The sequence below is a fragment of the Solanum tuberosum genome, unplaced genomic scaffold (genome assembly GCF_000226075.1).
Source record: "Solanum tuberosum cultivar DM 1-3 516 R44 unplaced genomic scaffold, SolTub_3.0 scf00446, whole genome shotgun sequence".
NCBI lineage: Eukaryota > Viridiplantae > Streptophyta > Magnoliopsida > Solanales > Solanaceae > Solanum > Solanum tuberosum.
Window position 1 is genome coordinate 367387 of NW_006239368.1, and position 18059 is coordinate 385445.

General features: G+C 30.9%; 2 protein-coding genes and 1 non-coding gene across 4 annotated transcripts in view; 1 reads left to right on the forward strand and 2 right to left on the reverse strand.

The window, feature by feature from the left end:
- Nucleotides 1–4917: 4917 nt before the first annotated feature.
- On the reverse strand, nt 4918–4993 carry TRNAI-AAU (transfer RNA isoleucine (anticodon AAU)). The gene has a single exon. It is a non-coding gene; the product is annotated as a tRNA-Ile (tRNA).
- Nucleotides 4994–9683: 4690 nt separating this feature from the next.
- On the forward strand, nt 9684–13492 carry LOC102593437 (ammonium transporter 2). The gene is made up of 4 exons (XM_006363560.2): nt 9684–10455; nt 10880–11165; nt 11811–11914; nt 12984–13492. The coding sequence occupies exons 1-4, from the start codon at nt 9808–9810 to the stop codon at nt 13395–13397; spliced, it is 1452 nt and encodes a 483-aa protein (XP_006363622.1). The 5' UTR covers nt 9684–9807; the 3' UTR covers nt 13398–13492.
- Nucleotides 13493–13639: 147 nt separating this feature from the next.
- The window catches only part of LOC102593765 (leucine-rich repeat receptor-like serine/threonine-protein kinase At1g17230), an 8897-nt gene continuing 4477 nt past the window's right edge, over nt 13640–18059 (reverse strand). Inside the window, exons 1-2 of one of the 2 annotated variants that reach the window (XM_015303514.1) lie at nt 15893–17209; nt 13640–15796 (exon numbers count right to left, since the gene is read on the reverse strand). In XM_015303514.1, the coding sequence (XP_015159000.1) occupies nt 14013–15796; nt 15893–16526 (2418 nt within the window). In that variant the 5' untranslated portion in view covers nt 16527–17209 and the 3' untranslated portion in view covers nt 13640–14012. Of the gene's footprint in view, nt 17210–18059 lie in introns of those variants that run through there. The other variant, XM_006363561.2, reaches the window with a different exon arrangement.

Sequence of the window (18059 nt, forward strand, 5' to 3'; positions counted from 1 at the left end):
TATATATATATATATTAACATTGAATAATTCTAAGGCCTTATTTTTCGGGGTCTAAAGTCATTGCTTCGGTGGCTTTTAGGTTGAATTGCCCTATATGAACCTGATGCATATACAATTTTTTGTTTGTTGGAAGACATACATAATCAAAGAAATGTTTATAGTGTATTCATAATATACTTGTTAGTAAGAATCACCTACTTCCATGACATCTCTGAGAAAATTTGGCACCAACTTTACCAAATTGGTGTGGATTTTTGAGAGAACATAAAAAAGTTGATATTCATCTTTTAGTGTGCTTCTCAAGATTATTACAAAAATTATCTTTACAAAGAAAGTGACAAAATGAATAAGGGATCACGAGGATGACCAAATGTTGATAGGAAGAAAGTTGTGGGTATTTGTGTTAGAATATAGTGTATGAACCTTAGTGCCATAAGAAGTGTGTAAAGTTAACATGAAACTTCCCTTCTATTGATTAAAAAACTATATTGTAAAAATACTAATTAAGTTACAAAATTCATATTTCGAAGCTGATCAAAAGCTACTTGATGAAAGACAGAATTATTTAAAAGATACATTTTGTTGCTCGAGCTTTGAATATTGGAATATTAATTAAGAGCATTTCTAGGTTCAGAAGAGGATGTTTGTTTGTATTGTATAGAAAAGGACAAAATGTTAAACACATGGTAGACTTCATTTATGAAGTTGTAATTCCAAGATAACAGGTATTGTCTGTAGGAATCTTTCTTATAAATATATACTAACTTTTTGGCTCTTAATTACTCTCCCATCCCATTTTATATGTCATCCTTTTTTATAAATAGTTGGTCCATAATACTTGTTATTTCATAAAATCAATGCATAAATTACCATATTATTCCTTTTTTACCTTTGTGAGTAATTAGCCTTGAAAATATACATTTGACCAACTTAGAAAAACTAAGTAAATGATTCATGTTCATTGGTTAAATTAATTAATCAAAATAAATTAATTCATATTCATTGATTGAAAACTTGAGTTCCAAAAAATTAAATAAGGGTAAAAGGGTAAAGTTACATCATTTCTTAATGCATGCAAGTGCAAAGTAAAAAGGTGACATATAAAATTGGACCGAGGGATTATATGCGTGGACTATTCGCGAATATTTCTATCGTCACAAAATAAGTGTTATCTTGATAAAAAAAATTGTCCCAAAAATTAGTATGTTATACTTCATCTTCTTAATAGTGTGATTTTCAAAAGACATTTATTAAAAAGGATAATTTAATAAATTACACATTACCATTTTTTAATAAACATAATTTTTACTAAGATGACACTTATTCTAAACGGAATGAGTGTTATATAACAATATATCAAAAATATTCTTTGAATCTTGTCATGTTATACCCAATGACTTTTGCCGAAATTCTCATTCCTTTTCTCCATATATATATATATATATATATACTTAGTTTTTCGACACGTGCATTGCACGTGATTATCAATTCAGAAAATTTAGGTGAACATTTGAATAATAAGCTTTGCAGAAAATAATATTGTAGATTTTTTTGTAAATGTTCAATGTGGATTGTCATATATATATATTATTCACACAAACCTATGAAGATGGTCAATGAAAAAAATTATTAGTTAAATGCAATAATGTATATATTTATTTCAATTTGATGAGGTTTAATCATGTAATTAGTCGTATCTCACTAATATTACCTTATAGACGATATTTGTTGTGTATTCTTGTCATCTAACTAGATGTGCTTTGCATGTGTATTCCACTTAATCTGTTTAGATGTCATATGAACATGTGGAAACAACTGTATTTTATTTTTTAGAACTATTTTTGTGTATTAATTTTTATTTAATAAGTTATATCATAATAGATGACGTTCTTTTTGTTGGCTCTCATATTTGACTTCTTGATTGACTGTGTACATAAATCAAAGATAGTTTTCTAATTGTCCATAGTTAACTGAGAAGGTTTCTTTTCTTTTTACAGAAAAAAACAAAAAATTAAAATTAAAGAATATATTCTATCTGTGAAATCATATATATAATCACATGTTTGTTTTACACCCAACAAAGATATAGTTCATATACTTGTAAATAATTTTCAATTTATTCAACCAAGCATGATTCGTCCAAGGAATAATAACAATATCGTGTTATCACGTATATAGGGGTGGTATAATAATATGAAAACTTATTGTTCAAAAGTTAATATCAGGAAAGATGAAAGATAGAAATAATTAATGTATTAACTATGAGATTCATGATATTATAATTAAAGCATGTAAAAGAGTGTAAATACCATTTGAAATAATTAGTAATAACTAATATAATTTATAATGTTATAACTAAAGAATTAATATTCAATAGATAAATTTCTAATAAATTTTATACTTACATAAATAAATAGGACTTTTAATTAATGTTTAGATTTTAATTAAATGTAGGGACAAAATGAAAATGTTTATTCTATATTACTGAATATAAAATTTATTTTGTTAATGATAAATTTTAAATTATTCATATATATTCACATATTTTCACATCTGTTGTGAGTTTTTTTTGTTCAAAAAAAAGAACTTGAAATTTTTTAAAATAATATATTTTGAAGTTAGAAGATCTTGTTAACTTGATAATACATTCGTGACATAGATAAATATCTACCCAAATTTATTTATATATATATACACACACACACACACATATATATATTTGCATTAATGAAAATATTTATCTCATAAAAATTAGCTATTAAATAAATAATAAAAATTGAACTAATACAAACTTCAACTGGAGTTATTAGTAGTCATATGAATTTTTCTTCGTCGAAAATACTGAAATATGAAGAAATAGTAAATTAGTAAAACAAAAGGGAAATGTTTACTTAGTAATAACTCTTTTGAAGCAAACTTCCTGACAATCTAAATCACATAAGTAGCATTGATAAATAAAGTCATTTTTTTTGTCTTGAGCATCAAAAAAAAATCGTGACAATTCTATAACTCTTGAGAAGTTTAATAATTTTGGAAAAAGATATTCAGAAACATATATCTACATCACAAAAGAAATTGTTAACAAAAACAAATGAATGTACAATTAAAATTTAACTATTACAAACTTCAACAGGCATTATAACAAGTCATATGATATTTTCTTCGTCGAAAATACTGAAATAGTAAATCAATAAAACAAAAGGGCAATGCTTATATAGTAATAACTATTTTGAAGCAAATTTTCTGACAATCTAAATCACATAAGTAGCATTGATAAATAAAGTCATTCTTTTGTCATGGGCATAAAAAAACAAATCATGGCAATTCTCTAACTCTTGAGAAGTTTAATAATTTTGGAAAAAGATATTCAGAAGCATATATCGACATCATAAGAGAAATTGTTAATAAAAACAAATGAATTTAGACTACAATAAAAATTAAATCAATACAAATTTCAACTGGTGTTATTACAAGTTATATAAATTTTTCTTCGTTGAAAATACTTAAATATTAAGAAATAGTAAATTAGTAAAACAAAAGGGCAATGTTTATATAGCAAACTTTCTGACAATCTAAATAACATAAGTAGCATTGTTAAATAAAGTCATTCTTTTGTCTTGAGCATAAAAAAAAAGAAATCTTGATAATTCTCTAACTCTTGATAAGTTTAATTATTTTGGAAAAAGATATATATATCTACATCACAAGAGAAATTGTTAACAAAAACAAATGAATTTAGACTACATCATGTTAACTTCATATATTGGAACATTACATATTAATTTATATACTAAGCAAAAAAATAATTATTATATCATCATAATTATTTTCCACAAGTATTCGAGGTAAAAGAATATACCCTCTTAGAATAGAACAATTTACTTGATCAGAATAGTGGTACCTCATATTCTGCTAAACTTCGAACTCACTCAACGACAATAAATCACACGAAATTTTTTAAAATGCAAGAAGAAGAAGCGGTCAAGATTAAAAAAAATTGTGGTTGAAAAATGAGAGGAAATTCCTCTATTTATAGTCAACAAATGGTAGTATGAACAAGTATTTTTTGTGTCTTATCTGAAAAGTCATGACCTTTCCGAGAAGTCACAACCCTTTGGAAAAGTCACAACTTATTGAAAAAGTCACAATTCTTTGGAAAAATCACAACTCTTTGGAAAAGTCATTTTAGAAAATTCACGACTCATCGAAAAATCAACACCCTTTGAAAAAAGTCACGACATAAGTTAGGGATATTATAGTAATTTATCATTCAAGTTAGGAGTTCATGCTTTTAAGGTAATATATATATATTACAATATATATATATATATATATTAGAATGTCCGATTATCATCAACGGTAAAATGAGAATGTTGAAATTTAAAACTCAGTAGTACTAAATAAAGAGAAAATTTTCTTTTAAACGAAAACTAAAAAAGAAAGCATGAGTAAATTGAAATGTTGAGACTATCTAGTTTAGTTTTTCTCTATGTTCCTCCGTATATGTACTGAGTAGGAAAAGAATGGAATGCTCTTTCTTCTCAATGAAACTAAGTTTCATCCCTGATTAGTTTTACTAAATCTTATGCAAATATTAACAAACTTTCAAAATTCAACAAGTAATCATGGAAAGGATAAATGATCAATACTCTCCCCAAGTGATTGCACAAACAAAAAAAATTCATATATTTTTCACACCCTTCGTTAATTAGTAGTTTAGTACCTCAAGCAAAGTTGTATGTTAAAATGTATAATACTGATTTGCACAAGGAAATAGTGAAAAACATCGTAAGTATATATCATTAAGACTATTCTTGTCAAGTTTAGGATAGTTTCCAACATTTCTCTCGATTTTTTTATGTCAGGTGAAATGTGGCAGATCGGTTCAGATAAAACGAAAAACAAAAATATTTTATTGGCCCATATGCAGATCTCGAACCTGCGACCTTCACGTTATTAGCACGACGCTCTAACCAACTGAGCTAATGGGCCTGATTACTTGCAACTTCTCTTTAGTTTAATATATAGCCGCTTTACTTTGATGGGTGTAATTGATCACTTATCCAATTGTAACTTTTTTGGAGGGTTAACAATACTTTTTTAGAAAATGTAAAATTCAATTCATCATCCAATAATATCAAAAGTGACTTCAATTATCAAATGATTGAACAATAATTATTGGATGCTATTTTCTTATAATGTAAGATGGTGTTCCTATGATACATACTGTCAAAGGCCCACATTTTTTTTAAATTTTAGCCCCACATGTATTTAATTATTGATTCTGTTCTAATAATAATAAGTTTGGAGCAAAAGAAAAAAAAACTCATAACCTAAATTTAATCAAAAGCGTCCTAATTATACTTAAGAAACCAAACACAAGATGTTAAGCCAAGCAATTTGTCAATTTGAAACTCAAATATAGAGTACACACCAAAGAAAGTATACTTGCTAGGCTAACAAAATACAAACCGTGAGTGGATCAGTTAATTTCCTGGAAACAATAAGAACAACCTCAATACTGACGAAATGGAGTTGCTCGGACGGTAAGTATCCTCACTTTCAATTCGAAAGTTGTGAATTCGAGTCACCATGGGAGCAAAATTCAGAACCTGTACGTACGTGCTCAATCAATCTATACTTGCTTAATAATTACGTAACGTCGATGGAACGTCCACCTCCTCCAATGGACTCGATCCTGATGGACTTTGCAGTACAATTAGGATGTAAATGTTTCATACACAACAATAAAATCATAGACAATAAAAAAATTGTAAAGAGCAGTACAATTACAACCAACATAATTTGGCCATGGACAGCAAAACTATGATCCTTCCCAGAAAAAATTACATCTGGAACGTCTATGGATGGTGAAAATTGAGTGGAAGACATCTTTATAAACAAATAAAAATAATTATTATGATTTTTATTATTTTTGGTAGGCATTAATTAGAGATTTATAATACTAGTTAGTGTCTTGGCTTGTCATGTAGTGGGATGGGTCATATTTTGTGACTCATTGATTTTGACCCAACTTGGGATTATTTTTCAGAGATTATAGTCTGAAATAAATTTTATTAAATTAAAAAAAAAAGGAAGTACGTGAAATCGCCACAACAAATAAAAGATTTTGCAGTAAGTGCTTCATATAAATATCGTTAAAGGTCTAATGACTCTGAATACATTAATAATGTTAACTCAATTATTGTTAAATATATTTACGATAATAAATATTACCATTAAAAGAAAAATATATTATCATTAAATATCTTTTTCTATCATAGTGAATTAAAGTAGTTTCAATAATTATAATTTAGGAAAACGACTAAAATAGGAGTCAAGGCCACCATAAGATTGGGCCATGATGAAGTACGCTGAAGGAATAAGATTTCAACAGCTAAGATAATATAGTACTAAGGTATCAAATCTGATGTTTGAATGTCGGGGGAAAAATACATTAGAAAATAGAAGAATTAATTTAAATAGTGGTTCACAGAATTGATTAAATTAAAAGTAATATCTGTAGAATATGTATATGATCATGTATAGTCTATGTATATTCATTAAAAAAAAGTAAATAATAAGTCTGCTCATTTATTTAAATAAATATCTCATTATAATATACTAGACTTATTGTTGTATCGTTCAAATTTTGAGAGAGAATTTTTTTTAAATTTTTTGACATGAATCTGGATATGTGATTTTTTTTAAAAACAAAATTATGAAAAATATTACTAATATAAGTTAAAATAACTGATAATTAAAATATTTACCAAACATATGAAAGAATTGCGGTAAAATATTTTTTTGTTAACTCTCAAAATTCTTAAAGGTCCCTTATAAATTGGGACAAATAAAATATTTATATTATTTTACTGCTATTAATTATAGGAGGCTAGTTTTATTATCTTGGTCCTTTTTGGCTTGCCATGCCATTGGGATGGGACAGTGGGTTCATGTCCCAACAATAAGACCTTGAGTTTAAGTCTCAATGAATTATATTATAATATATCTTGAAAATTAAGACAAAATTATGTGTTTTGATGAATAGTCATGAAGCTTGTTCTATTGAATTTACTCTATTTTCTAATCCAATATAATATGGTAGCAGTACATGAGAAATTTAAAAGATGATAAAACAATTATGAATATGACAAAAGACAAAATAAATAATAGTTATTATTGAGGTAATATGAAAGGAAGAATAATATGGTTCCTCAAAATGGTCCTCCAAAAGATGAAGATATTTCTTGTCATTAATTTGGTGTGAAAAGGTATAAAGTATATGGTCGTTATATAACCTAATTTGATAAGTTTATATAAGCAGTATAATACATAAATATATTATTTAACTTGACTTTAGTTGACATATATACCCTCCAATTTTGTGTGTGTATAAGTAGACACTTAAATTTGTATAAAATTGAATAAGTATATAAGTTTAAGTGTCTACTTATACATATCCAATAAGTAAGAAACTCACTATTTTTTTCAAAAATATATTTTCCTTGTACCAAACACACCCTTAAGTCTAAAGGGTCTTTCTAGTCTTAGGCCTCATTTGTTTTCATTAAGATTAAGACGTATGAATTTGAATGCACATTTGAATATTAAGATGTGCATTACGATTAAGGTATCTGAATGCACATCTGAATATTAAGATGTAGTTTCTAGGTCTGAACACTGAATTATTAAGATTGTTTGTTTTCAATATCGAGTATGTGCATAATTTATTTATTTTAAAAATTAGGAATTAAACACTATATCAATAAAATTTATAATCCAAAAAATTGTTTCAAGAATAAGATTATAACCCACCGCAAAAAAAAATGATTTATTTGTTTTCTCAAACAATTTTTTTCTCAAGAAACAATGATAACTTCTTTCAAAGAAGTTTCGGCAACAAAGGAATTGTGACAAAAAAAGTTCTTCATAAATATCAATTCACCCAAGAATATTGTTATATTAAAAATATTAGATAAATACTTGTAAAAGATTATGAAAACTTACTTATTCAAAAGTAAAAAATGGTATTTGATTGAAAAAGGAGAGGAAGAAACTTGAAACTTGCTCAAAAGATAAGCAAGGAAGAATAGAATTTGTTTATGAAAGAACATTTATTATTTTAATGGAGTCTAAATGGTATGACTCTGTTATAGATCTGATTCATTCAGACTCATTAAGATCCATTAAGAGGTTTTCTTTTAAAAACAAATGAACTTAATGGATTGAATATGAATGATTAAGATTCAGCCTAAAAATCATTGAGGCCTTAATTCATTTCTCCTTCTATATTCTTTCCTCTCTTTCTAAGGACTACTTTTTAGGTTATTTAATTCATATAATCCTAGATTTTAATTTTCTAAAATTAGTCAAGCACAACATGTCGTGCTCAGATACACTTCTTATCTGATTATGTCAGCCAAAACTTTAATACTAATTTAGCTGATAAGATGAAAAATAAAAGAGGACTAGTTAACTAGTACGGAGTAAACTAAAATGCATATAAAAACAAACTCCTATTTTCCCTATCTAATGCTAATGCTAATGCTAATTAAATAATGTTATTTATAACTATTTTAATGATTATGTAAGTTGAAACTTGAAAGCAAGAATTATTATATTTCAAAGTTCAAACTTGTATAAAAGTCTCACCAAGTCACCATCAATTCCTTAGTTGTTGGCACAAGATGACTAGTTGGACATTTTATATAAGTATTTATTTTATTTTTCTAAGTAAGACAAGTCAATAGTATGTAAAAATTGACTTGTCAAAATGGAAGCTTCCTCATTACTTTCATTCACATGCCTCTTGTCACAACCATAGACTCCCTTGACCTTTGCTCTCCTTGAAATGTTCCAATTCTACACATGGCTGCGTCGCATTGAGGTCCATTGATGACCACTTCATCAGGCTTTCTCATTAATTTCTAGTTACTTACCTACCGTTTCTATGTATTCTTCTCATGAATTTAAGTTAGTTTGATTGGATACCAGAGTTAGAGGAACGGAAGGTTCATTTAAACTTTTTTCTATCGGAAAATTACCAAAGATGACTTTAAAAAAAAATGTATATATGATATATAATGAATTTCTTGGTGAAAATTATGTCTTAGCCATCGGATATAGATAAGAGGTTACTAGATCGACTTATTAGTTATGAATAAAAGCATATTATTGTAGGTCAAACTTTATAAGAATGTGTACGATTGATGTATAAAACCTAAAAACTCTATTTCAATTTGTACGAAGCTTCACAACTACTTCATAACACTTTCACACCAATTTCTCTAGTATAGTCACTTATACCACTTCTCTGTATTCTAATCATCAATTGATGTATAGTAATAGTCAATAATTCTTTTGGGTGTTACAAGTGTAATTTAATCATATACTATAATAACTTGATATCAACTGTTATTTATGTGAACTTGTATAAAAATTGAATAAGTAAACACACACTTTGTACATAACATAATATGTGTCCTTCGTGATATAATATAAATTAGTTCAAGTGTATCTCACACGAATTGTCATGTAAGATGTTTGTATGTACTTGTTCAATTTTATACAAATTTAAGCGTCTACTTATGCACATCTAAAATTACAGAACATAAATATCAACTGAATTTATTTTTCAAATGAGGAAATAAGAAATTATTACATGCTTTCTCAGTCAACTTTACCTGACCATGAAAATTGTGTACATTGTTCTGGTCAACTGAACAAGCTCCATTTAAACAAAACAGAGCATATAATATATCTCATCAAATAAAATTTCAAGAAGCTCTGAAAAATAATTAGCCATGTCCATACCAGCAGGAGCATATCAAGCAGACTTACCAGCAGTTCCACCATGGCTAAACAAAGGCGACAACGCCTGGCAAATGACTGCAGCGACCCTCGTTGGTCTGCAGAGTATGCCAGGCCTTGTCATCCTTTACGCCAGCATTGTCAAGAAAAAATGGGCAGTTAACTCTGCTTTCATGGCTCTTTACGCTTTCGCAGCTGTACTCATATGTTGGGTATTAGTAGGCTATCGTATCGCCTTTGGCGATAAGCTTTTGCCCTTTTGGGCAAAAGGGGCCCCTGCTTTAGGCCAAAAATACTTAACAGGACGAGCAAGAATGCCAGAGACAACGCATTATTATAGCGATGGAACGACTATAGAATCTCCTATGCATGAACCTTTTTATCCTATGGCTGCACATGTCTATTTTCATTTCACTTTTGCAGCTATTACCATGATTTTGTTGGCTGGTTCTGTTCTTGCTCGTATGAATATCAAAGCTTGGATGGCTTTTGTTCCTCTTTGGCTTATTTTTTGTTATACTGTTGGAGCTTTTAGCCTTTGGGGAGGTGGATTTCTTTATCATTGGGGTGTCATTGATTATTCTGGTGGCTATGTTATTCATCTTTCTGCTGGAATTTCTGGATTCACCGCTGCTTATTGGGTATTACAACCAACTAATTCTCCCTTTTCGTTCATTCATTCGACTCTGTTTTACTCTGTTATGATAAGTTTGATCCAAAATTTAAAGCTATGTCGTTTAGACTCTTCAAAAATGTCGACAGCTATGTGTTGGATCCGAGCAATTTAAAGTCAAATTAGTTTATTTGGAGCGAGTATGATTTAGAGGTGAATTCAGGATTTAAAATTGACGTGTTCAACCTTTAGGTTTTACAGCTAAACTCATTACAATTTTGAAATTAGGTGATCAAAATTTTGATGTCGTTTCAACTTTTAGTGATTTAGTCTAGCCTTTAGATCACATAGCACTATCGGATATTACATGATTCGAACTGAAAGTAGTGGATTCTGTTCAACTCGATTTTTTGGTATGTATTAATTGAGTTGATTGGATATGTTGATGGCAGGTTGGGCCAAGATTGAAGAGTGATAGGGAAAGGTTTCCACCAAACAATGTGTTGTTGATGCTTGCAGGAGCAGGGTTACTTTGGATGGGTTGGTCAGGTTTCAATGGAGGAGCACCTAATGCTGCAAATGTAGCTGCTCCTTTGGCTGTTTTAAACACTAATATTTCAGCAGCTACAAGTCTTCTGGTTTGGACAACTCTAGATGTTTTTTACTTTGGCAAGCCATCCGTTATCGGAGCGGTTCAAGGAATGATGACCGGCCTAGCTTGTGTAACTCCTGGAGCAGGTAGTTTAAGTTCTATATACTGACAGTTGAAAAATAGTTACACTATGATACTTACAAGTACATTTCGATTATAAATATTAATTGGTAACCTAATGAAAACAGAAACTAACTAGATAGAATATGTCAAATTATACTAATATTATGATTTATGTTTTACTTTGTTGTATAGCTTAAATCCCACAAGAAATAAACTTGCAATTGGTTCTCTTATTTATTGCTCCTATTAGCTAAAGTTCAAAATATAATTGATCCCTCTTTTATTGTCCATTTAGTAAAGATTTATTGCTGTTGATTACATGTAAAACATCTACATTAGGAAAACTTAGGAGTCAAATTCTGTCAACAATGTGAGGTTACTTGAAAATATTTCAAGAAAAATAAAGAATATTGTGCTCTCTTATTGGTTGTTTTTCTGTATGGAGAAGTCCAATTTTATGTGACAACTATTAGATTGAACACGTAATTTAAGATATTATAGAAAAAATTTGTGACATGTAAGACAAAAGTAAACAAAATATCAAGCATTCCTTTTTAAATGAGTGGTGGTGAGAGTTCTACATGTCTTGTGATTTTAACTGACTCGTAATGAGGAAGGCCGACTTGTCATCGAAAATGAGTAATACTAAAATTAAATTATTGATGTAGGAGTGGTGCAAGCTTGGGCAGCCATAGTAATGGGAATTCTTGCTGGAAGCATTCCATGGTATTCCATGATGATACTCCACAAAAAGTCCACTTTTCTACAGCAGGTACGATAATTGTATTTACTTTAATAATCTTCCATCTTTTCTTTTTTTTTGTAAAGAATATTACTTGTTCTATAGAGTATTTGGTAATTGTCTTTATATATGATTGTTGAAATTGAATATAGTGTGTATGTCAAAATAAGTTGCTATAACTATCCAACCTTCCCCTTGTCCCTACGGCTCTTATAATGTCTTTACTCAAATGAAGGAGAAAAGTAGGTAAGCACTAAAAAATTTCAACAACTTGCCCTTTTTATTTTTTGTTTTTGTTAGGTACACAAGCAAAATGTATAGTTTAATGTTGACTCCCACATCGGTGACTTATTGCACGTTTGGTCAACCTTTTAAAATCTGTTTATTTTGCAAAATATTTTTATCAAAAGTGTTTTTCGAAAAAGTATTTGTGGAGATTAACAATTTGTATTTGACTAGTCATTTTGAAAATTGTGTTTGCCAATGTTAGAGAGATAGTAGGATTTATCTCTTATATACTACGGGGTAAAAAATATTTACACTGTCAAGTGTCAATATGTGTAAATTCTTGTAACAAGTTAACTGCCTTATTTTTTTTAGTTGTTAATTCAACTTATTATGGATGGTTATCTCTAGTTATATTTTAGGCTAAGGGTGGGCATAGTTTGGGTCAACCCGAAATCCGAACTTTTTGGATATTTGGTTTGGATTATTTCACTTTGGATTTCATTTTTAAATTGGATATCCGAAACATGTGTGCCCAATGCTAGCTAGTATGTCGAATTTTCAAAGTTTCAATAGATTAGTACTCTACGACACTACCCATTATAGTACTAAGTCCAATATGAAGTTACACATCATGTGTGACAGGATGACCTCAATCTTTGTTAACTGCAAAAAGTTATAGTACATTTTAAGTAACAAACTATTAGGTGAACCGAGGTTGTTAATTTCCATTGTGTGTCTCAAACCGATTAATCCAAACCCGAACTTAAAAAATAATCCAATCTAAAAATTGATTTTTCATATCCAATCCCAACGGCCCCAATGCCCATTTTAGACTTAGATTGTAACTGACTTGCTTGTTGTATAATAACAGGTGGATGATACACTTGCTGTGTTTCACACACATGCTGTGGCAGGACTTCTAGGGGGTTTATTAACTGGTCTTCTGGCAGAACCATCTCTCTGTAATATTGTTCTTCCAGTCACCAACACAAAGGGTGCATTTTATGGTGGAGGTGGTGGAATTCTTTTCCTTAAGCAAATAGTTGCAGCTCTCTTCATCATTGGTTGGAACATAGTTGCAACGACGTTAATCCTACTTGCAATAAGGTTGTTCATTCCACTAAGGATGTCGGATGAGCAGCTAAAGATTGGAGATGACGCGGTTCATGGTGAAGAAGCCTATGCCCTTTGGGGTGATGGAGAGAAATATGATCCAGAAAGACATGGTTGGCAAGGCCCAACTTCTCCACCACAAACAACTACAGTATTGACATTTGATTTATAACATGTTATAAGGTCATACATCTATTGTTTAAAACTTTACAGGATTAGATTTGTACATCTTATAATGTGCATATGGAAATTACTGGAATTTCTAGAGATCGTGTCGAGTTTGTGAGGTGAGTGCAAGAGGTGAGTGCAAGATGTCCTGGAATTTCTATTATTCATATTCCCTTAGCCTAGTATCATTCCTTTTTGTCTCCCAAATTCTCAATCATCACATCTAGAATGACCTGACCCAAAATATGATAACAAGATAGGCTAATCTGTTGTGGAAACCTAAAAATCTGCAGTATCAACCTGATACCGCATACCTGAATAGTCGTAAAATAACAGAAATTCTCAGTGATTTTGATTAGAGGAGCTACTAATTCATGTATACCCTGTGCTTTCAATCCTGGTTGCTTTGCCACTTAATTTATTGAACAGAAAAATATTCAACTAGTGTTATATATTCACTGTTCTTTCTAAACAGTTGTCTTAGAAAACCAAACTAAAATACATATCCGAACACTAATTACCACACGCTTATAGAACAAAATGTAAAACATTGAACTTAAAAGCTTATAGTCATATATCAACAATATTATTAGCCTTTTGTTCTACAACAAACCTCAACTTACCTTGACCTTCTCTGGTTTTTATTCCTGCCACTCCTTTGGTGCTGACCCAAAATTCTGAAAAGAAGTATATCAACGAGCTCATTATATTTTCGGCTATGCAAAATCAGCCAGGTTATGATGCCAAAACCGACAGAAGATCCCAAGGCAAAACTTATATATTTCCCATCAATTTCACGTTCAGTCTCTTTGGTGTCACTGCACGTTTTCTTTAAAGGAAAATCGCACAGCCCAATGTTCCCTTCAAAGGAATCTGCTGAGAATGTCTGAAGTTGGTTGCCACTTGGAATCCTACCAGAAAGTTGATTAAAAGATAGGTTCAAGAAAGAAAGGAATGTGAAACTCGCAATCTCGTCTGGAATTCTCCCACTTAACTGGTTAACTGACAAATCTAAAGATTCAAGCAGAGTCAGCTTTCCAATGGCATTTGGTATTCTTCCAGTCAAAGCATTGTGTGAGAAGTTGAGATGGATTAGTAATATGAGATTTCCCAATGTCTCAGGTATCTCCTCGTGAAAATTGTTTGAAGCAATATCTATAATATGAATCATTGGCCAGGTTTGTTCAGCTCTAAGACACTGGAGATTCCCGTAAAACTTGTTTGATCTTATGACTAGGACACGCAAATTGGCTAATTTATTCAACATGCATGGAAACATATCTCTTATCTTGTTGTTTCCAATGTCTAAAACCTCCAGAAATGAGCATTTTTCCAGAGAGCTTGGAACTTTTCCTTCTAATATATTACTGCTGAGGTTTAAAGTTTTCAAATTCCAATTCAGTGGAAATATGTCAGGAATAATGCCACTTAATTTGTTATTTGACATATCAAGAATTTGAAGCGTATCTAGACTGTATATGGAAGAGTGTATTGATCCCGTAAATTCATTATTGGCAATTGAAAAGTAGGTAAGAGAAGTAGGTAGAATGGGTATATCTCCCTTGATCTTATTGGAACTCAAATCAATGACAATAGAAGTAGTATACAAATTGTGTGGTTTTTCTAGAGACTCTAAAAGATTGTGAGAAAGATTCAGATTTCCAACTGTCCAAACCCAACTTGGTATTTCCCCTTCAATTTTGTTGTTTGAAAGGTCAAGGGTGGTAAGCCTAGGAAGTCCCTTTACCGCTTCGATAACAATGGTTCCACTGAAGGAGTTGGAGAAAAGGAAGAGTTTTGAAAGCCTATTGAGTTTAAAGATAGACCGGGGGATCGATCCACTTAGATGGTTATTGCTCAAATCAAGCATTTCCAGAACAGAGGAGGATGCATTAGGAAATTCATGGATTTCTCCACTTAATTGACTGTTCTGAACACTAAGGTACTGCAATGATGGCAGGGAAAGAAGAACTGCTAATTGAGTTTGAGCTGAAGATAGTGGACCATTGTTATTAGAAAGGTCAATGTGGTTGAGCTTCTTTGCCTTATGAAAGAGTGGGATAGAGCCAGTAAAACTGTTGAATGACAAATCTAGATGAACTAGTTCTGTGAGATTTCCCATTTTTGATGGAATTTCTCCACTGAAATTGCAACTTCCTAAATCAAGCTGGGTCAAGTTCCGAAGGTTAGCAATTGAATCTGGAAGCGAACCGGTGAATCCTGTGTAGCTAAGCACTACCTCCCTTAATGCACTTTTATGTGGAAATTCAGGTAAAATGCCAGTAAGGTTTTCATTGCCAGATAAATCAAGTTGCTGTAGAGTTGGTACCTGAAAGATTTTACTGGGAAATGGACCAAACAAGTAGCACCATCTGACGCTTAGGATTGTCAATTTTGTAAAATCTGGAACCATAGTGGACAAGTAGTTATAATCAAGACGAATGACGGAAAGAAAACGAAGATTTAAAAGGACAGGATCAAGAGGGCCTGAAATTTTACAGTCTCTCATTGACAAGACTCTCAATTGAGGCAGAGATGAAGATAACGCCGAGCACCACTCACTCCCCTTCAATGAAATATTCACTCTATCAAGGTAAAGTTCTCTAAGATTTGCAAGATTCCCTACCAGTGTTTTCAGATCTGGCCTCTCAAGCTTTAAATCCCCTCCAGAAAGGTCAAGAATCTCTAACTTGATCAATCTTGACAATTCCATAGGAATCTGCCCGTTAAAACTATGTGACAAATTCAGGTACATCAAGTTTGCCAGCTTATAAATTTCTCTTGGTATTGGAACAGGGTATAGGCCATTATAAGCCAGATTGAGCTTCTCAAGATATCGAAGATGGAAGAGACTGCTTGACTTCTCAATTCCGCCAGAAATGGCTTCGCTGTCCAACTCCAGAACAAGCACATGACCTTCCTCATCACAACTTACACCTGGCCACTGGCAACAGTCAATACTGCTTTCATCCCACATGACTAGTTTGGTGGACACAGAAGAGTCGAACGTGAGGTTATTCTTGAATTTAATCAACAAGGCTTTTTGATCCTCCAAACATTGGCCAGAAGTATAATTAGAGAACACCACAAGGATAGTGATGAAAGAAACCTGAAGGAGGAGTAATATTTTCATAGTGATTATACTAATGAAACTGCAAAATAAGTTGTCTTTAAATAGTACTTAAGTATACAGAAAAGGGTCTTTAAATTATGTGAAATTGAAAACAATACCCTTCGTTAATAGTTTGATCCAAAAATGTCATTGTGGTCAACCAGGTCTTGGGTGATTGAGGTGTCTTTAATTATTCTACAACAATTTGGTTTCTTTCTGCAGTTTTCTGTTGACTTGAGTGTTGTTGCATGTGGAATAAGAGTTGATGCACTAATATATGTAGGAATTTAAGGAGTGTCATGATCAGTGACCAAGTCAATAATTTCACATAAGAAAATTAAAAAATTAAAGTTGATTCTCTTGCGTGTGGGATAGTTTTCTGTTGACTTGAATAGTTTATATTGTGCAAATCAACCTAAAGTATAGTGTTATAGCATAAGTTGGTTTTCCTTCCCCAGATGAAGTCGGCGTGTTATCTGAGGGAGGCTCCATAGGGTGGATCTTGTAGTTTACTCTCTAAGAAATGACCGTTATAGACTAATCTACTGAAATGAATAGAGATCACTAATACATAGTCATCTTTAAGAATATGCAGAAAAATAGACCAATTTGTTAGCATGATAGACATATTATTATAAGTGGGAAGCTCATAACCTCAAAGTTGAATTACCATTTTGTTCTTAACTTATCCCTAAAAGAAATTAAATATTAATATCTATTTAATTAATTAAATATTAAGTAGTAGTTCTATTTACATTCATGCATCAAACAAGATCTTAATGCAATCATATATTCATGTACTAAATGTGGGTAATGAAGAGTCTAATAACCTTCAATTTTAATTTGTAAGAAAAGTGAGGGTAATGAATGTTTACATCCCTACTCTATTCAAATAGGGAAAAACGTCGCGGTGACTCAAAAAATGAACAATTGAATCAATTTTGAAAGAATTTAAGAATAAACGAATTTTAAAAAAGTCGCCACCTAATTTTAGGAAAAACTAGGAAACCAATTATATGATCTACGAAACCAAGAGATTCTAGGTAAGGGGTTCAAGTTATTTCGAAGGGAAGGTGTTAGGCATCCTTCGAAATCCAATTAGGCATCCTTCGAAATCCAGAATTGTGGATCCCGACTGAATTCATTTTTTTCAAATTGAGAAAGAGGTAAAAATAGTATATGAATATAACAAACATGCAATATACACAAGTAATAAAGTAAGCAAGTAATATGAGAAACGACCTACTATTTGCCTATCGTCAACAATATACATAATAATGAATATAACATTCAAATTTTATTCGAATGACTTCGATGAGAAGCGACTTCGGGGTACCTGTAAAGACACTTAGTAAGAGTGTTAGTACTAAATAAATATGACTAAAAAATAAATGAATTAAACAATAACTTAAAAATAAACATCCGTCTTATTAACATGAGAGGCCTTAAAAATCGACGGTAATTTCTTCATCGGCCATTTTTAACAAATAAAATATATAAAGTTAAACTAAAATTCTGTCTTTTAAAATGGGAAGGCCTCTAAAACCGACGGAG